The sequence below is a fragment of the Cetorhinus maximus genome, chromosome 6 (assembly GCF_964194155.1).
Source record: "Cetorhinus maximus chromosome 6, sCetMax3.hap1.1, whole genome shotgun sequence".
Taxonomy (NCBI): Eukaryota; Metazoa; Chordata; class Chondrichthyes; order Lamniformes; family Cetorhinidae; genus Cetorhinus; species Cetorhinus maximus.
In genome coordinates, this window is record NC_135884.1 from 97,891,898 (window position 1) to 97,913,921 (window position 22,024).

Here is a 22,024-nt window from a genome sequence, read left to right on the forward strand (position 1 = left end):
TGATTTATTTTTAATTCATTGATGATTGAGAAGAATAAATGTTGTGAGGAAGTGTTCCTGCTTCTGTTCTTATTGTTAACTTGCCCTAAGTGTGCGTACTCACTTTAGTGTGCATACTTTAGCATACAGAGATGCTAAAAACCAGATGCTGCATCAATTAAATTGCTGTTGTGTTTTTTATGAAGCATTAATTTCTGTATCTGTCGACTTGAAACACCCAAGTTGTCTGTCTTCTTTGTCATTCAGTCTTTTTTCCCCCTGTAATATACACTAGTATCAAACCTGATTATAATCCATGAATTCTGCAAAAGGAAAATACAAGAATCTCATTGTTTCTTCAGGACTGTGATGAAGAAGTGTTTAATGAACCCGCACACCCATGAAAATGACATTTTCTTGAATCTTCCGTTTTGTGTTGTTCTCTCTTTGAGTTGATTTTCTTTACTTTCTCCCAGGATAGGTTCAGGGTGGGTCAATTGATGAGCTTGCTGTCCTGCTAACGTGACTCTGCAGTCAGCTGTCAGGACATGGGCAAGAGTGACTCATATTCTTTAACCTCATCCTGTGTGAAAGATCTGAGCAGTAGCCCATTTACCCCCAACCCATGAATGTGGTAGTACAGCTAAGGATGACATTGCTGGCTGTGAAATTGGGTTTGAACCTCAATCCTGGCATTTCTTTCCCTGAAAATATACTTCATTCATAAAATTTATAGAAGTACGTTAATGTCAACTTTGAACTGTTATGTAAAGTGCAAAACAGATCAGTTTTTTTCAGTACAGTATGTGGCACTCTGAAGTGCCTCACTATACTCACAATTACAGGTTATATTTGCAATATTCAATTCATGTCAATCATACAGCTCAGGGGATTTTGCATGGTTTCCAGCCCCTCAGTGCACTTTGGCAGGAGGACCTTCGATTGTGGCCTTTCCACATTGAGCCTTTGCGATGGCTGCCCCAATCTTTACTGTATCCCTCAACATGTAGTCCTGGACCTTGGATTGTGCCAGTCTGCAGCATCTGGCCATCAACAGCTCTTTGCATTTCACTAAGCTGAAGATTCTCCAGCAGCATTGATGTTTATCTCTGAGTGCGCCTCTGGCAGCGGCCTGTAGAGCACAGAGTCCTGTGCTACGGAGCTGCTCGGGCTGAACCTTGACAAAAACCACTGCATCTCTTTCCAGACCTTCTTTGCAAAGGCACATTCCAGAAGGAGGTGGACGAAGGTCTCTTCCCCACTGCACCAGTCTTGAGGGCAGTGTGAGGAGGTGGTTGGACTCTAAGTGTGCAGGAAGGACCGGACAGGGATGGCCTTTCTCATCACCAGCCAAGCTATGTCTTGGTGCTTGTTTGAAGTTCTGGCTGTGGCACTTAGCAATACAGCAAAAGTGCACTGTTTTGTAATGCTGCCTGTTTGTATCTCTGTCCCCACCCATCCCATGTTTTGATGCCCTGCATCACATGTCATACTCTAGCACTGAGAGACATGCAGGGGTGCCCAGCAGTGGTATGCCTGCTAATTATTTCCCCTTGTCCCCAGGGCAAAAGTTTGAGTTCCCTTCTGGCACTTTGGCATAGACTTGATGCTTGTTGTGCAGGGAATCATTGATACATACCTGAGTCTGACCATTCCAAACCACAGACCATTGGAATGGGCATGCACTGGATTACTGCACTACCTAATTCTTTGTATCATGTTGAATACTCAAATTTCTCTTTAAATGGGTGATGTTCAATCTAAAGTTATGCCTGTGCCTTGTATAAATTAAAAACTGGAAATGATGCTGCAGATGTAAAATGCATCCCATGCAAAGTGGCGATGGCTAGCCTTTTCAGATCTTGTCTAATCACATTCTCACCGTCTCCCTAACAATAATTGTGACTCGTGTACTTGGATTCTTGCTGCTATTAAGTAAAATAAGATACTTGTGATGATTTTACACATCACATGTGTATCCCAAATGTTAGGAAAACACAAGTAATCAAATGCCAGCTAATATCTGATCCTGAGAATGACTTTCAGGGTAAATGATACACTTAGTCTGTATTAGTGTGGTAAGCAGTGTTTGTGTACCCTTGGTTCATATTAATGTGGTAAAATGTGCCTGTCCATTGATGCCAAAAGAATTTTGGGGAGATGAGAATTTTGTTTTAAATCAGTGGGCTGTTATGTTCTGGAGTGGGCTGCCTGAAAGGGTGGTGGAAGCAGATTCAGAATTTCAAAAGGGAATTGGATAAATACCAGAAACAGAAACATTTATAGTACTGTGGGGAAAGAACAGGGAAACTCTTTCGAGTTATCAACAGTCACAGATTGCGACTCTTTCGAGTACAATCACAGTTCTTGGTTTCCGGGAGTGGGACATGAACCCACAACCCTCTGATTCAAAGGCGAGTGTGCTACGAACTGAGCCACAGCTGGGACTAATTGGATAACCCTTTCAATGAGCTGGCCCACAATAATAGGCCTCATGGCCACCTTTGATGCTGTATGTTTTTTTTAAATTAATTTATGGGGCATGGACATTGCTGGCTAGGCCAGCATTTATTGCCCATCCCTAATTTGCCCTTGTGAAGGTGGTGGTGAGCTGTGTTCTTGAACCACTGCAGTCCCTGTAGTGTAGGAACACCCACAGTGCTATTCTGGAGGGACTTCCAGGATCTTGACCTAGCGACAATGAAGGAACAGCGATTAACTTCCAAGTCAGGATGGTGAGTGACTTGAAGGGGAACTTGCAGGTGGTGGTGGTCCCATATATCTGCTGCCCTTGTCCTTCTAGGTGGTAGAGGTTGTGGGTTTGGGATGTGCTGTCTAAGGAGCCTTGGTGAGTTCCTGCAGTGCATCTTGTACATGGCACACACTATTGTCACTGTGTGTCGGTGGTGGAGGGAGTGAATGTTTTGTGGATCGGGTGCCAATCAAGGGGACTGCTTTGTCCTGGATGGTGTTGAGCTTCTTGAGTGTTGTTGGAGTTGCACTCATGCAGGCAAGTGGAGCGTATTCCATCACACTCCTGATTTATGCCTTCTAGATGGTGGACAGGCTTTGGGGAGTCAGGAGTTGAGTTAATCGCCGCACGATTCCTGGCCTCTGACCAAATTTATTAATTGTTTGTAGCTTAGTCTGATGCTGGATGTAATCACATTAAAAAGCATGGCTACAATATTTCTCCCAACTTTTAAATCTGACATCTAACTATTTTAAAATCCTTTCTTTCTGCAGACACAAAGACATGGACGAATTTAGTTGAAATTCTGGAGGAGAAGAATGGAGCTGATTCCGAGCTGCTTGTCTTCACTATGACGCTTATTAACAAGGTAAAAGTTGGTTGTGATTCTTTAGCAACTTTATTTAAACCTGTGAGACCCTGTTACATGAATCAATCTTCATCAATAAAGTCTGGGAGTTGTATTTCACTGTTCCAACACTGGTCACGCCAGCCTCTTCGGTTTTTGAGATGCAAGCCTACAAGTCCAATTCTCTTGAGATCCAGTTTTTTTCCACTATGTTCATTAGTATCATTTTACATAAAAATCATAATGCAACAAATACAGTTTACAAATCAATATTTTTACTAGTAGGCTGACTGAAAAAAATTGATATTTAAAGAAAGAAAGAACTTGAATTTATATAGCACCTTTCATGCCAGGACATCCCAAAAGTGTTTTATAACCACAAAACTACATTTTGAAGTAATCCTCTATTTCTGTCTGCACCAACAGCAACAGAAATATTTTAGAAAATTGTGTTTTTAGGGTGATATAACTGGTGCTGAACGTCTGATAGATATAATCAATTATCATTTTTTTTCCTTGCCAATTTTATCCCTTTTCCTGAAGGAGTGAACTCCTTGCTGGGGTATGTTGGTTCTGATGCCAGTGAACCCTCTATCAGTGTGACAGAGTAGCTATCATTCATGTGCAAGACTTCATTGAGAGTGTCAAGAATCTAGTCAACTGCAGGGAGCATGACACTTGAGTCTGGCTCTGGTCTCACCCCACATTTCACACATATGCGCTCCCAGCAATGTTAGCCAAATTTATTTTCCAATCTAACTCAGGGGGTACTGAGACCAGTTGCAGCATCACCAAATTGGCACAGACAAGGATTGAACTTTTGGCCTTTCTAGTCTCCATGGCTCAAATACTCTCTGGACAAACTCACCAGCTCATTGGCAAAACAAATTGCTTGAATGCAAAATAATAGTTTGTTACAAAGCTGGAAAGTTTTCCTGAATGCTGGGAAATGTCAGTTGTGTGAACTTGAAGTCCCATTGCACAGAGCATTGCTAGACAATTATTTAGATCGACTCTCAGCTGATGAGTAATGTTGTCAGAGATTACTAATAATGAATTTACAGAGACTCAGAGTATCTAATTACAGAAGTGACATTTTGGATTGTGATATTTTTAAAGCATTTTCCGGAAATTATAGCATTGACTACAACTATGCGCAAAATGTTTGTCAGAAATGTGGTTCGTGTTGGCTACAGTGCAAACCTGACCATTCTTGACATTTATAATAATTTATGCTTTGTTTTCGCTATAAACAGCACCATTTAAAAACTTAAATGTTGTGTAATTTAACTGGCTTTGGGTTTATATATTTTTTATATATTATATATTTATCTTGAAGAAAATGATCAAAATTTGCAGTAATAGAACAGGTAGATCGGGCTGTGAATTATCCAGTGCTTACCAAACTACTAAATCCAAGACCATGCAGATTCTTGTGCTCATTCGAATGAAACTCTTCATAGAGTTTTAGAATACCACAGCACAGATTCATAGCTATTTGTTCCATCAAATTTGTGCTGGTATTTGCCTCAATGGGAGCCAGCTTGTCTAATCCCATTCTCCACTCAATCCCCTCATTCTTCAATATTTCTCTTTATCAAGCAACTACCTAACTATCTTTGAAAAGAATGTATCATGGACTTGGCTTAACCATTGATTTATGGCACAGAAGCCGACATTCTAACCAGCTGCTGTGATAAGAGTTTTTTTTTTCAAGCATCTTTAATTCATTTTGTGAACACTTTAATTTGTGTCCTTGTTTTGGCACCTTGCTGACTAGTCAAAACAATCTCTGACTATTTCCCTCAACACAATCTTTCATAATTTTGAAAACATCTATTGGGTCATCCTATAAACTACTTTGCTCTATTGAAGAATGCACTAACTTCTCAACTCTCTTTAAGGTACACTGCACCTTATCCATTATCTTTCCTATACAGGATTGTCTAAAATTGCACATAATACTCCAGGTGCAATCTAAATAAGGTCTGTCTAAGTTCAACATTATTTCCCTGCTTTTGTATTCTGTGGCTTAAGGTATAAGCCACTTGTGATGCTACCTTTAATGACTTGGCAATCTGGCATATCAAGTCCTTTCTACTCCATTTAAAATCTTGTCATTTGAAGATGTAGCTCCTTTCATTATTTTATTTCCAAAATGTATTATCCCATATTTTTCTATAGTATGCTGCATCTGCCAACTATCTGTCTGGCTTTTATTTTATCCTTTCATGGGAGGTGAACATCACTTGCAAGGCCAGCATTTGTTGCCCATATCTAAATGTCCGAATTCCCCTGATGCCTCATGTATGTCCTCTTGCAGTCTTTCAGGATTCTTGTTACAATTTGCCAATTCTCCCAATTTGGTGCCATCAGTAACTTTCGACGCTGTTCATCCAATTTCTAAATACAAATCATTGATGTACATAGTAAATTAGAATGGCCTCAACACAGAGGCCATGGAATGTTCATGTGGATACATTTTTGCCAACTCGCATGTAAGAGTTGTTTCTTTCTAACCTATTTTGCCAAATTTGCTCAGGCTCTGGTTATTTACTCCTTTGAAGATAGCACAAGCTGTTTCACTTATTTTTCCTATGAACAATACTGACAATATCATTGTAATAGCATGGAATCCTTGTTTATTCTGCAAAACATATCCCTGTAATGCTCAGTACACCCAAATGCACAACAGAAAACCTGAAACATAATACTTGTAGACTGTTGCTAGTTATATAACTTTTATGGCCAAGACTGTATCTAAAACTCTACTGCTGGTTCCAATCAACTGTCTGTCACTGTTCAATATTGTTTTCAGGTTGCACGCGATAAATAATGGATGAAGAAGTTTATGGGCTACCTTAGCTTGTCCTTCCAGAAAAACTAAGACACCATCCAGTCGTTTATTGTGACTCCAATTTTTTTTTGCACCTGAAAGGTCATCCTAAGTGTTTAATCACTCTTTCGATGATTACGAACTTCCTGACATCAATCTTAAATTCTCCAGTGTTTGAACTTCTGTCTCTTTGCCCTGTTTTAACGGTACCTTGAGTTAGTACTCGTGGTTTACTTTTTCCATATCCTTTATTATCTTGTAGACTTTCATAAAGTCCCCTTTCGGTCACTTTTCAAAGCTTTGTCATCTTTGCTCATAATTCAACTCTCATAAACTAGAGATCAGCCTTGTGGTTTTTCTCTATCTTGCTTTTGGGTTTTGAGTAGTTTCCTTGTGCTTCTGAGGAAAAACCTGGATGTAATAGGTAGGTGTGAGTAGAGCAGTGTACAGCTCTAGGATAACTTCTCCAGCTTATCCTCTGCTGATTTAGCAACGTGACCTTATTTGCTTTGTTGTTTGCTGCTCCAAAATGACTAGAAATGTTAAATGTTGAGCCTTATTATTCCCCTAAATCTATTTCAACTTCACTGTTTGACACCATTCACAGAGTGTGTGTGCTGTCCATTTTCCTTCATGTGCATCATCCCTTGCATTAACTGTGAATTTTATCTGCTACTATTTCTCTCAGTTATGGGCTTTATCCAGTTCCTTTTGTGTATCCTTGGATGTCTCATCAAACTTGATTGGTTCCTCCTTTCTTTATTCCTCTTCCTTGTCAAGCTTAGAGTTGTCCATATATTTGAATAATTTATACAGGGTTTCTGAATCCAGAAGCAGACTTTCTCTGCGAGCTTCTGAAACCCACCATCAGGCTAAATGGGGGTCAAAAGCCCACAGTGTATGAAACAGTCACTAATGTGATTTTTCGCAGAATGGCCAATTACTGGCCAGGGGTGGGCTCCCCGTCCAATTAAAGATGGCAGGCAGGCTCTTGAAGCTGAAGGGCCAACCAGAGGCCTTCCAATCTGAAAGCAACAGCAGGTTGCATTGGAAAGTAAGTGAGGGAAGGGCGTGTTTCAAAATGGAGCATCTTCTATCCAAACTTTATTTTTTACATCTACAAATGGTCTTTGCAGCCAGGCCACCAGTGATGGGGGGGGAGACGCCACAGGATAGCCTGTGGCTGTTACTGCACCGAGGCAGGCACAACCTCTAAGCCTTCAAGGAGTACTGGCCACTCAGTCTGCTGTCAGGAGGCCACTTCCAGGCAGCTACGCTGGCCCCAGCTGCCTGCAAGGATCTGGAAGCTGACTGGAAAATTCCAGTCAGTCTCCTTTAATTGGCCTTAAATGGCTCTTTAGAAGCTGGATCGGCTACCTGCGGGAGCCAGCTGGCAGCGCTATTTCTATTGCCCGCCCACCCGCCGCTAATCGTGACCCTGATTGGGGCTAAAAATCAAGCCCAAGTCACTGACTTAGATTAGAAACAGGAGGGGTCCTAACAGTTCACCTAGTAGTCTCTTTCCTCCTCCCCACCAAAATCCATTCCCATAACCTGCACCCGCTGCTTCCTATACAACCCAGCCAGCTTCGGATCTCAAATTCTTGTTACTTGATTGTTTCCAGTTCATCGTCAGAATGTAAGCCATTGTAAATCAAATCTTTCATCTTAGTTCCCAAAGCACATTTTATTCTGTAATGTTGCCTGCTTTATAGCACTGACTGTCCTTTGCTGAACAGTTCAGAAGTAATTGATTCCAGTTTCAGTTCATTGATTTTTAGATGAAAAGATGTTACATTTTTATGTCAGTTCTGTTAGAGTTTCCTTGGAATCCTTTTTCTGACCTCTTTGCTGTCAAGTGAGGTAAGGAGCAGTTAGTTGTTTTGAAGTAAAATAAATAATTAAAAACCTCATAACATTTTCTTCATGAACTATTAGATTTCAGTGATCTCCTTCATTGGTCCTCCTTGTGTACATGAGTTCCCTTACAGTAGTGAGAGTTAGCTATGAGAAGCCTTTAATATATTAATCACATGGAAGACAAGAACAGATTGGTTAGAAAGCCATTTAGTGCAAATTAATATTGTAAAAATGCCATTTTTAAAAATCTTTGTTCGAATCAGTAAGAAGGGATTTGAGACTATGACGATTACAATAACAGATTCTACAGTATGAAGAAGCAGTACTGGCCAGCTCCTTTCAGGAATTTCCCTAGTACATTAAGTAGTAGTTTGGGTATCATTGTCCATTACAAAATATATAAAAATCTAGTATGTATAAAAAACTGATGCTCTTGTAACAGTGTAATTTTTGTGGCAAAACATAAACTCAGCAAGAAAATCCTGGGGCAGAATTTTTCCATTGGCGAGCTGGGGGTGGGGCAGGGGTTCCCGCTGACATCATCCCGCCCCATTTAAATATTCAGGAAGGCGGGGAGACAGCGCGATCAGCTGCGGGCCCGCCGACCTGTCAATGGCCAATTGAGGCCATTGACAGGGTAGTTAAATCAATTAAAGGCCCTGCCCGTCCAACCTTAAGGTTGGCAGGCAGGCCAGGAGCCCCAGCGGGCTTCTGAAAAAATATGAAACCTCATCCACCAGCGGGATGAGGTTTCATGTCGGTTTTAAAAAACTTTAATAAAGTTTCTGTGATATTTATTAACATGTCCCATCTCACGTGACATTGTCATATGAGGGGGACATGTTAATAATTGTTTTATTTTTCTATTTTTAAACTTTCAAAAACTGTCAGTGATCTCCCTGAGGCAACACTTAGTCTCAGGGAGACGTGCGCTCTTTCGTGTGCATGCGCAAAAGAACGCACTCTGGCAGTTGGGTAATTCCCCAATTTTCTGGAGTAGTTTTCCCCTTATTGGCCCTGGGTTTTTTTTGCCTCTTCCAGGAGATGACAGGGTTGTCAGACAGAGTGCGAGTATCTAGTCATAATGCTGCAGTAATATGAGTGTGGAGGTGACTTGATGGACTAACTTTTTTTTCCTGCCCATCCATTTTGTATGTTTGTATCAAAGTGATTTTCTTTGATTCAGCAAAGTAAAGTTTATCTGCCGAAAAATATTTCTTTAGATTTTTATGACTTTATATTCTTGATTTGAGTAAAGAACTTTGGTATCCATGAGGTGATGAATTAAAATGTGCTAATTGCAAATGCACCATGCAATTTTACAGAAAATGAATCCCAAAGCGCTTGGTATCATTAATGATATCATTATATTTTAATCTTGAGTAGAGAAGTATACAACGTCTTTTGTGCACCTAATTAATTTCATGATTTAGTCATCAGCAATCATAATTTAGTGAAACAAAACTGCTGCTGGAGATGATGAATGTGCTCAAAGTGGGTGGGTGGCCTAGCTTTTGAGTCGACCAGAAGAAGCTGAGCTGACACTTTGTTAAAGTGTTCCAACCACTTCAGTTTTTCTGCATTTATTCTGTTTTGAGGTCTGTGTAGTGTCTATGTGCACATTTCAACATGACTAACTGAGTTGTTGAGTCCAATGGTTAAGTGAAACTACAAAATCATTGCACGCTCTAGATGGCGGATTTGTTTTTGTTTAGCTGCGTGATAGTTCATGCGATGTTTTCTATATTTAATTTAATGTTCTTTAAGTGAAGCAATGATTGTGGCTTTATAATTTTTCCACTGAAGTACCTATATTCAACTAAAGCCCTCAAACAGGTTAGTCTGTATCATGGCATTGCTGATGACTTGTAAGACAATGTTTAAGTAGCTTTCAATATTACCAGAGCTTGTGCACCTGCTGACTGCTTTTAAGACCTTTAAATGTATACCATTAGTTACTTCGATTGTTTTGTGACGTTGGTTGTTGTTTTGGTCATGTTCTTTATCCAGTGAGGACTAAGTCTGCAACTGATCCAAGTGATAGAGCTCTACAGTTGAGAATGATGTAGATCTAAAGGTATGCAATGTTGCATGACTGGTCTGTACTAAAACCAGGGTTCTTTTTATGATCATTGAAGTACAGAAAGACTAGCCAGTATAATTTAATAAAAGATAGGCCTGTTAAACTGGAGATTATTTTTAAACAGTGTGTAACTCCAGCTATTCTGTAAATATTTAAGCTTGGCTACAGTAAGAGACTTTCAGCAGTCTGCTGGCAAGTGTAACTTAAACACTGCTTGACTTCTTGTATAAATCTTGCTGGCCCTTCAGTTGGAGACTGAACCATTGACTTTACAGTGAATGAATGAGGGGGGTGTCCAGTATTCAGCCTGACATGTAACAAAATGCAGGCGTCAACACAGTGCAAGATAAGAGGTATGAAATTGAAGAATAATTGTTTCGCACCATTACAAATATCTAATTTGCAGTTATATTCATGTGATGACATTTTATGGTTTTCTTTAATTAAGAAAGCAGTTGAAACGCGCTCCCCTTATAATGTTGCATCATTTGTTGAAATGTTACAGTAAAGAACTGTAACTGCCATTCATGTTTCATTGTTATATAAAACTAAGTTGCTATTGAGTGAATTTTTATATTCCCTTGACATTGGTTTAGTCATGGTGTCAATTTGGCACAGTTCTATCACCCCTTGTTAATTGAAATCAACTGGGTATTGACTGTATTCAGATAGTGGGTATTCATTGCAGATTGTCCTGTGCTCATATATAGGAGCAGACTGAAAGAAGGGCTGTTAGTTGGAGGTGCATGATATGCAATGTGTGTCTCAGTAAATATAAGATTATAAGTGTAGGCTCCAGTGTTCTACCCTTCATGACCTGGCTATGAGTTGTAACACCCTTTACCCTGAGTCAGAAAGTTGAGTTCAAGCCCCACTGTAGGATTATGGCACGTGATTTTCCTGGCCATCTCCATTCAAATGATATTGTAAATGGCTCCCATTCGTTAGGTCTTGCTCATTTTCAAAATCACCATCTCCTCGTCAATATATTCATCCTCAATCCCTCTGTCCGTGCAAACTAATGCCACTACTCCAACCTTTCTTTCCAAAGTCCTTGAACGTGTTGTCACCTCCCAGGTCTGTGGCCTTCCTGTTCTAAGGCTTCCTGTTTGAATCTCTCCAGTCGAGTTTCTACCCATACCATAGCTTTCATTAAAAGTCAGTACTGTCTTCCTCTGAGAACATGGCCATGGTGCATTATCCCTCATGTCCTTCTTTAACATCTGCAACTTTTGACAAGTTTGATCACCCACATCTTCTGCAACTCCCCATTGCCATTGTCCAGTTCAGTGGGAATTTCCTCTCTTGGTTCCCTCCTCCCCCTTTGATCATAGGCAAAGCACCTGCAGCAGTAGCTTCTTTTCACCCCCTTGCACTGTCACATCAAATGTCCCCCAAGAATCCACCCTTTTCCCCTTCCCTGTCCTTATCTACATGCTGGTAACCTCATCCACAGACATGGTCAGCTACCATGTATACACTGATGACATCCAGCAGCACCTGTCTCGACCTCTGGGTTGTCAGACCACTTGTCTGATGTTCAGAGTTGGATGTACAGCAGTTTGGTTTAGCTAAAAATTGGGAAGGCTAAACCTCCACTGCCATCAATTCCGTTCCCACTCCCAGGCCACTGTCTCGGGCTGAACAAGACTTTGCAACCGCTCGTCCAAGACCCAGCTGCCTATCTTATGTCCTGCAGCAAGTTCCATTCACCCAATGTCCCCGTCCTCAGTGACTTACGTTGTCACCTAGTGCTCCAATGCCTCAAGTATAAATTTCCCATCTCTGTGTTTAGACCTCTCCATGAATTTGTCTTTGCTATGTCTAACCTCCTCCAGTGCTACAACCCTCCATCACTTCTTCTGATTCTGGCCTCTTAAGCATCGTCCTTCTCCCTTTGCCTCAAGATTGACAGCTGGGCCTTCAGCCACCTAGGCCCATTCTTTGCCATTCCATCCTCTCTCCACTACTCTTTCTTTCCTTAAGAGCCTCCTTGACCAAATGTTTGTTCAGTGCTCCTGATTTCTGTTTCTTGGTGTCTATTTTTCTCTTAGGCCTCTGCAAAGAATCTTGGTACTTTTCCTCATTAAAGGTTCTATATAAATACAAATTGTTGTTGCTGTTAATCTAAGTGGACAATTCAGTGCAGTACAGTGGAATGCTGCACTTCAAATAAGACTTTAAGTCCTGTCTGGCTGTTCTGGTGGTGCAGGTGGATGATCATACAGCAATGTTCAAATGAGAGCAGGGAGTTATCTCAATGTCTTGGTCAACATTGCTTCCTTACTCAACACCAGCAGAATTAGCAAAACTGTTATTTCATCTTTTTGCTGTTTATGGAATATAGGAACATAGGTGCAGGAGCAGGCCATTTATCCCCTTGAGCCTGTTCTGCCATTCAGTGAGATGAATTGGACTTCTAAAGGCATTTGATTAAGTGCCAAGTAATAGACTTGTCAACAAAGTTGAAGCTCATGGAATAAAAGAGACAGGGGTGGCATGGATACAAAGCTGGCTGAGTGATAGGAAGCAGAAAGTGATGGTGAATGGCTGTTTTTCAGACTGGTGGAAATTAAACAGTGGTGGTCCCCAGAGGTCAGTATTAGGACTTCCTGCTTTTCTTGATCTATATTAATGGTCTATATTTGGGTGTACAGGGCACAATTTCAAAATTTGCAGACAATACCATAAGACGTAGGAGCAGAATAAGGCCGTTTGGCCCATCGAGTCTGCTCTGCCATTCAATGAGATCATGGCTGATCTGATAATCCTCAACTCCGCTTTGCTGCCTTTTCCCAATAATCTTTGATTCCCTAACTGATTAAAAATCTGTCCATCTCAGTCTTGAATATACTTAACGACCCAGCCTCTACAGCCCTCTGTGCTAAAGAATTGCACAGATTCACTACCCTCTGAGAGAAGAAATTCCTCCTCATCTCCATCTGAAATGGGCGACCCCTTACTCTGAGATTGTGCCGCCTGGAGCTAGACTTTCGCACAAGGGGAAACAACCTCTCAGCATCTACCCTGTCGAGACCCCTAAGAGTCTTATATGTTTCAATAAGGCCGCCTCTCATTCTTCTAAACCCCAATGAGTACAGGCCCAACCTACTCAACCTCCCGTCTTAAGAAAATCCTTTCATACCTGGGATCAACCTAGTGAACCTTCTCTGGACTGCCTCCAATGCCAGTATATCTTTCCTTAGATAAGGGGACCAAAACTGTTCACAATATTCTAAGTGTGGTCTAACTAGTGCCTTGTATAGTTTTAGCAATCCCTATTTTTATACTCCATTCCCTTTGAAATAAAGGCCAACATTCCATTTGCCTTCCTTATTACCTACTGAACTTGTATGCTAGCTTTTTGTGATTCATGCACGAGGACCCCCAAATCCCTCTGTGCTGCAGCCTTCTGCAGTCTTTCTCCATTTAAGTTATATTTGGCTTCTCTATTCTTCTTGCCAAAGTGCATAACCTCACATTCTTCTATATTATATTCCATCTGCCAAGTTTTGCCCACTCTTTTAACCTGTCTACAACACTTAAGTACTGTGATCCGTGAGGAAGATAGTAATGGACTTCAAGAGGAGTTAGAAAGCCTGATGGAATGGGTGGACATATGGCAGATGAAATTTATTGCAGAGATGTGGGAAATGATACATTTTGGTGAGTAGAATGAGGAGGGGCAACATAAAATAAAGGGTACAATGCTAAAGAACACAGGGACCAGGGGTATATGTGCATCAATTATTGAAGGTGACAGTGCAGGTTGAGAAAGTGATTATAAAGGTATATAGGATTTTGGACTTTATAAATTGAGGCACAGAATACAAAAACAAGGAAAGTATGATTAGCCTTTATGAAACACTAGTTGGGCCTCAACTAGAGTATTGTGTTCAATTCTGGGAATCACACTTTAGGAAGGATGCGATGGCTTTAGAGCGGATGCAGAAAGAATATATGAGAATAGTTCCAGGGATGAGAGACTTCAGTTAAGTGGACAGATTTGAGAAGCTGGTGCTGTTCTCCTTACAGTAGAGAAGGCTGAGGAAGGATTTTATGCTCATAATCATGAGGGGTCTGGTCAGATTAGATAGAGAAAAACTGTTCCACCAGTGGATGGGTCAAGAACCAGAGGGCACAGGTTTAAATCTTTGGCAAAAGGCAACATGAGGAAAAACCTTTTTACACAGTGAATTCAGCCCATCAAGTGGGACTCCAGTCAACCCTGCTCCCCCACGCTATTCCCATAGCCTTGCATGTTTATTTCCCTCAAGTGTCTGTCTAATTTCCTTTTGAAATCATTCATTGTCTCTGCTTCCACCACCCTTTTAGGCAGCAAGTTCCAGGTCATTAGCAGTCGCTGTGTGAAAGAGTTCTTCTGTATCTCTTGCCTGAAACCTTAAACCTGTGTCCCGTAGCCTTTGCACCGTCAGCTCGTGAGAACATCTTTTCCTTGTCTACCTTATCTAAACCTGTCATAATCATGTGCACCTCCATCAAATCTCCCTCAATCTCCCTTGCTGCAAGGAGGACAAGTGTTTCAGAAGTGAATGGGTTAGCGCAGGGGTGGAGGCGCACAGCATTATGGAAGCAGAAGCAGGCAATCTTTTTAATGGAGATTATATGAGCTCAGGTCAAGTCAAATAGGATGCAAACTTTGTGATGATTCTTTCTTAAATCAGTGTGCAGAGAGAGGGTGGAGTCAGTGGCAAAGGAACAGGATGTATGGTAAGGAAATCTGTTGGCCATCAAACTACAAAATCATATTCATGTATTGGTAGGGGTACAAAGAGGACCCTAACTGTGAAGGAGATCGAAATTCAGGAAAGAATAGACAAAATCAACTTCTACAATCTAGAAAGATGGTGATTAAGGAAGGAACTTCATGGCAGTATACAAATCCTTAAGTGATGTTGATGTCATAAATGTTAATACTTCAGGATAAGCCAGATAATAGGGATCATAAAACAAAAACAGAATTACCTGGAAAAACTCAGCAGGTCTGGCAGCATCGGTGGAGAAGAAATCAGTTAACGCTTCGAGTCCTAACGACCCTTCGCCAGTTCTGCCGAAGGGTCGTGAGGACTCGAAACGTTAACTGATTTCTTCTCCACTGATGCTGCCAGACCTGCTGAGTTTTTCCAGGTAATTCTGTTTTTGTTTTGGATTTCCAGCATCCGCAGTAGCTTTTAGCTTTTTGTTTTTATAATAGGGATCATAAATTTGAATTGATGGAATGTAAATTTACATTCCGTATTATAACATTTACGGTAATACTTGGAGTAAGGTACCAGACTCAGGAGAGACAGAAACATTAGAAATTGTCAACCGGATACCCAAAGGGAGAGTTAGGCACTGGAGGGTTGAGGTTTGTTGAGTGGTTTTTCTTATAAGTTCAAAGTTGATTTGAATGATCTTTCTTTTTTTTGACAGACCTTAGGAACTCTTCCAGACCAGGATTCATTCTATGATGTTACAGACTGTCTTGAGCAACAGGGGATAGAAAAAATCATCCAACGGCACATGAGTAATAAAGGAACTGACCCAGACTTAAAGCAGCAGTTTACCATTTATGAGGTAAAATCGTTTTCTTGTTAAAATATGAATGAAACAGAAGTGCCGTTCCATTGATAAATATTAGCAATTATTAGTGTTTTTACAATTTAGTAAAAGAAAAATTAACAGATTTCTGAGATTTTGTCTCAAATCTTCACTTTAGCAGCAGTACAATCAGATATTGCCCCTCAAAGATTCGGTTGTCTAGATGTAGCACTTTGAGCTCACTAATACTAGGGTGAAGTATTGATGGTCCTGAGTTTGCTGTTGATGTTGATTGTGCTGATGTGATCAATTAATGTCATTGAACCAGAAGTGTGTCTAATAGCATTAAAATATGTTTTTTTTCACTAAGAGGCATATTAATACCCAATGGTATTATAACTCTGAACTTGCAATGAACTGGTGGTAAGTTAGAATGAAACATAAAAGTTGCAGCCTTTGCCAGGATCAGCTAGACTAATGGAAGAGAAGAGTTTTTGAGACTGAGGTTTGCTGAAAGTTGAAGTTGCAATTACTGTCTGTGGTTGCTTGAGACCACTGGGAGATTTTTGATTCTCTCCCTACCCAAAATGAGCAGCTACGACATGCTTAATGGACATAGCTTTATTTGTCACTATTGAAGAAGATCAGTAGCAGCAGTAGGAAAGAATGGAGGAAAGGAGAGTGATGCCACATTTTGGGGGCATGCACCCTACCATTTATTACCCACTTCCCCAAGGAATATACAGGTAACACAGGCTCGATGAGGAGTTTAATGTGGATTTGAAAAATGTATTTCCCTGAAGAGCTTTGCCACCAGATGCTTGAGGATCCGCAATCTCACTCATCAGCCTACATTGCTTTGTCAGTGTCTCTGAAGTGATGATTGTAATCAGTGTTTAATGGCACTGAGAGTCATTCCAGGCAGCAGGAAGGATCTCTCAAGCATCGCCCAAAGCACACTAAGAGAATGTAGCCATCAAGGGACTGACGGCTCCAGACAGGACAGGTTTGGCAGTTAAATATTGCAGGTTATAATGTATTTGGAAATTATGACAAAGGGAGAAGGAGAAGGGGTTAGCTATGTTAATCAGATATAACATAATAGCAAAAGCAAGAAAGGACGTAACCAATGAGATAGAAATGGAACCCATATGGACTAGGATGAAGGACAAAGGGATCAGTCACATTATTAAAGATGAAATACAGACTGTCAGAGGGTGGAAAAGATGTAGGTGGAGAAATCTATGAAGGAAAATCTATGAAATGACTGCAGTTTAAGAATCATAATCATGGTGATTTCAACTGTCTCCAAACATAGCGGCAGAGGGAGGGAGTCAAAAGGGAGAAGGCAATGTACTTTCTACATTATGCAAACGACTCCTTACTGACCCAAGGCATGGGAGATTATCTGGGAATAATGATTACAATATAATTAGATTAAAAATAATGATTGAAAGCGATATAGAGAATACAAAGACCAAACTGATAGATTTGCGGGGGGGAAAAACAATTATGAGAAAAAGAGGATGGAGCTATGGAAGAAAAAAAGATGAACTAGAGAAAAATATTGACTAAAAAATAAAGCAACAGTGTGTAATATTTAAGGGGGTGTTGGGAAAAATATATACCATTAGATGATAAGAACAGACAAGCCAAGAATGAGATGCTATGGATAAATTAAGTGATGGAGATAAAATTAAAGCTGGAGGAAAAGGTGTCCAAAAGTACATAAACAATAAAGGAGAATAACAACAGTAAATATGATGAACTTAGGAAGGAGGTTGAAAGAATCAGGAAAACAAAGAAGAAATATGAAATTAAAATATCAAGGAATATAGAAATAAATAGCAAAGTGTTCTAAGGCACATAAGTATTAAAGGAGAATGGGAAAAAAAGATCCCACAGAGGCAAGAAAAATAAACTCACAGGTGATTATGTTGAAGTGGCAGGGATACCGAGTAAACACTTTGCCTCAGTTTACAAAGAGGAAATAACTACAGTAGAAATCAAAAGAGATAATATAACAGTTACAAAAGGAAGAAAGGAGATATTAGTCAAACTTAAGGAGGGTAAAAACCTGAGCCCAATGGTTTGCGATCAAAGCTGTGTAATTTCAGAAGTCCTTTGACAAGCCTAAGACAAAGGCTGGGATCTACGGAGTCAGCAACCAAATGAATTGGAGGGCTCCAAAACCAAAAGCACAAGCAGTTAAAGGAAGTTTTATAGACTGGCTGAAAGTGGGAAGTGGTGTTCCACAGGAATCTGTGCTGGGACCACTGTTGTTAACCATATGCATAAATGAATTTGACTCAGAAATTGGAGGTATCATGTAGAACATTTTTGTGTTCTCTGTCCATGTGTGACCCTCAGATAGTGAGATTCGACAAATCATTTGTCTTGTTTGTTAGTCGTAAATTTGCAAAATATTAGTGGCATCTGTACAATATGTAAAGCCATGCAATGGGTTCTCTGCATATTTTGTTTTAATACATTGAAAGGAGGCACTGACATCCAGGCCACTAGCTAATGGTCAGATTATAATGTATCAGCATGCCAGGAATCCAGGGCCTCAGAAGTACCCCCTGGTTGATATTTGAAGTAAAATGCTGAAGTAATATAATTTCATGCCTTCTCATTTTCCACAAGGAAGAAGTACATTTTGCCCCACATGATGCAACCATAAACCTGCTCTTTATTAGTATTTATTTTAAGCAAGATCAAATGGATAACGGAATTAATCAAGTAGAAGCTTCAACATTTTGGTCTATGGTCTGGCAGAGTGTCTGTAATATAGCTTGGCTTTGATGAGTAACACATGGTGAAAACTTCAGAGAACTAGGAAAAATCAGAGAATAATCAGTGATGTGGTTCACCCTCCCTCCCTTTTGAATAGTTTGCATTTCCAGTCAGGCAATTTACTAATTTGTTTTTCTTTCTCTTTTGCCCTGATTCCTGTAAATTAGGTATATAATCTTTTATGTATGTGTTAGATTACATTATTAAAAAAGTCTTTTTCTTCCAACTCATGCTGCAATGTTAATTTTTTTTTTAAATTGAGGGTTTGAATCTCATTCTTTATTACCCCAGTAATCCTGCTCTTCACCAGACAGTGCAGGAGGATAATTGACATTTTTTAAAAGCTGAAAACCCAGGAGAAGTCCCAAGGCCCATGGGGTGTGGGACACCACAAAGGTTGAAAATAGCACAATGAATGGAGAACTAGTGATGGCAAGTATGTCACTATTTTCCAAACCCTGGCCTGTGAGCAGCCACTCAAGCCACATGAAATGTATATACCCTGCAGCCCATGACACCCAAATAGTTGGCCACCCTTGATGTAGCTAGCAGGAGAAGACTGAGGGAAGTGAAAGAAGTCCTGAATAAGAATGAGTTGGAGCAGAACATGGTCTGACAACAGTGTGTAGGATGGTGTACTTCGAGCTTAGGAACAATGGGAAGTTCAGGGAAACAATGCCCATAATATTATGGGTAAAGTAGAGAGAGACACCAGAAAGTTTGGGACATAGATCAGAGTCTGCGAGAGAGATAAGTATTGCTTATCAGATTATATGTTTTCTTGCATCTGGCCCTGGAATTGATGGAAGACTTGCACCTATGGTGATGCACTCAACTGTTCATTGATCCCTGTTCAGTTTGGCACATCCTCACCGCATGGGATAGGGTTTGTGGGTTAGTAAACTAAAGCATTGCACATGTGCCCCCCACTGCTGTGTACTACACCTTGGTACTCCAATATGAAAATAGAATGACAACTGTGTTCTAGAGCATAAAAAAGGCCATTCAGCCCATTGTGCTTGTGATGGTGAGAAATGTCTCTCATTATTCAATCAATGCTCTTCATAATTTTGGACACCTCTATAAAATCTAGACAGGATGAGAGTTAACTGGTAAACAAAGCTGGTTTAAAATTCTGCTGATAATCGCTTTTATCCCCCTTGCCCATTGTTTTCTGGATTTTTGATTTTTAGTGCTTAGTACAATTATAACTGTTGATGACTTGTCTGGTGGTGGGATTTCTAAATAAAAAAACACAATCGCAGTGACTTGATGTGAATGCATAACATGAGATGCATTGTGTAGGACCTTGTTGCTGACTGCTCACAGTGCCTGTTATTTTTATTGGTTCCATTATGGGACTAAAATGGGCCTTTCCAAGAGTCTATTCATCCCTAGGTCTCTTTACTGCTTTGATAATTTGCTGGGGGTTTACAGTGGTGCCCTAAGCATTGACTTGGCATCATCAATACTTGTGATTCTCAAAGGGAATCCAAGTGCAGGATCTAAGCAGGAGTCTTGATAGCACTGAAATGGAGCCAAAGGAATTATTACTGACCCCTCCAAGTCCACTGCATTGGGTTTTAGTTTGAGAATTGAATGCTCAATATCTTAACTGACTTGGCCTCTGATTCGATTTGGTGAAGTGCCAAGCTCAAACTCACTCCTTTGCCTTTACAATCCAACAGAGACAGCCTCTCCTCATACGAGGTATCAAAAGTACAGAGTTGATTTTTACGCCTCATGGCAGTTTACAATGGAGCGTGAATGTCCTGGCTACCCTATTTTACAGTCATTTTGGAGAAATAGATCTCAAAAATGTTTGTTTTGAATTGATTCTGTTCTTTGAATGTTGAAAGCATTTTAAACAAGATTTGATAATACTTTCATTTTTTCCAACGAATTTTGCACCTGGCAATCTTTCTGAGTGTGCTAGGCCAAAAAATTTATAGGTATATCCTTCTGTAAGTACAATTCAGTTTTTACTCATTGTTCTTACAAAGACTATGCCTAAGTCCCCGCTGTCCTCAGCTGTGTAACTGTGCAGTAGGTTGACAAGGTAATCGCTTAACTGAAGATTACATACAAAGTGTTGTGAATCTGAGAAAATGAAAAGATGTGACCAACAAAAATAACCAGGCAGTAAAGGAGCAACTGATCCATCAAGTTTGCCTGTCACTCATGATTCCTGGAGCATCCTGACAATTCATTTTCTCCCCCACTTAACCATCCCAAGCACCGTGGTCTCATACCTTTCGTGGGAAAGGCAAAGGAACAGAAGATAAAAATAGGGCTAATAAGGGAAAGAGAACCTAGAAAATGCCTCCCCAATCCCCTTGGATAATCAAAACCAGTCCATGCCATCACATTGACTGTGCATGTGCTGACTATTAAACCACTCAGCTTTTAATATGATCTCTACCCCAGCCACGAACCTGTCCAGCTCCCTTTTGAAGGTGCAGAGAGTCAGCACATGCCACACAAACCGACAATGCATTCCAAGAGACGCATAACATTCTGGGAAGAGAAGGACCAGCTAACATCTGGCCTAGTGCTTCCCAAATTATTTTCCAATACCACACCATTTTTACACTTGAAAATTAATCCGACCCCAGACACCAACATAAACAAAACAGCAATAAAGCAGCAACCTAACATTTAATATATAATTATTAAAGTTTGCTTTTTATAGATCAAAATGCAATATGAAAATCCCAGACCCTCGGCATCTGAGCTGCCATCAGTTGCTAAATCCTCTTCCGCCTCCGTCACCACTGCACCCAGAAAACCTCTGATGTATTTATGTAGGTGCATGGTTACATCACAGCAGGCCTGATCAGAGCCACCGCAGCCAAAGTATCCAACATTGGGAGTTTATCTCCTGATTGGTTACTTCCCACTGTTGGAACAATACAAGGTGGTGGGAAATCAATGTCATTTTATTTCTCACTAGCCCACTTGCTCTTTTTGTGACCCCACTGTGGTCGTGACTCTCAGTTCGGGAACCGCTGATCTAGCCTATTCTACTGTTGCACAGTTTAAGAACATGATCCATGGTTCTCCCCAATCGGTCAAAGCTGAAATAATCCATCAACAGCAATGCAATTCAGCCCTTTCATTACTATATTTACCTCTCTCGGGTTGCCTCTAAGCCTATGCTGCTCTAAAGTAAAAAGACCCAGTTCTTTTTACCCTATCTGAGTAACTAAGGTGCCTTAAGCTGGAGATCACTCTTGTGACTTTCCTGTGAACTTTTTTCAAGGCCACTATATCACCCATCATATGAGAGGACAAAATAGTGAAATATGAAGTCTTGAATATGAATTTCTGTAATTGTGTCAAATTGCCAACAGAGAGGAATTTCAACAATACTGTAACTGTACTGTTTAAATTTTCTGCATTTGTGGTCTTGGCTGGGAGTCACTAAATGCTGTGCTTTTGTTTGATTTGGCTATTTTTGAATTGTTTTATTGCCAGCATCTTTCAATCCAGCCATCTTTTCATACTGCCTTGCTAATGCCTGGCTTTTTTCATGCTGTGCCAACCATGGTTTAATGCTGTAGTGATCTTCTATCCCAAAGAGCTAACTATTGGGTATGGATTTTA

General features: G+C 40.4%; 1 protein-coding gene across 2 annotated transcripts in view; it reads left to right on the forward strand.

The window, feature by feature from the left end:
• Positions 1-22,024, forward strand: part of fhod1 (formin homology 2 domain containing 1) — a 343,619-nt gene that overhangs the window by 197,945 nt on the left and 123,650 nt on the right. For both annotated transcript variants that reach the window (XM_078544152.1, XM_078544153.1), the window contains exons 8-9: positions 3,226-3,320; positions 15,515-15,658. In XM_078544152.1, the coding sequence (XP_078400278.1) occupies positions 3,226-3,320; positions 15,515-15,658 (239 nt within the window). The remainder of the gene's footprint in view (positions 1-3,225; positions 3,321-15,514; positions 15,659-22,024) is intronic.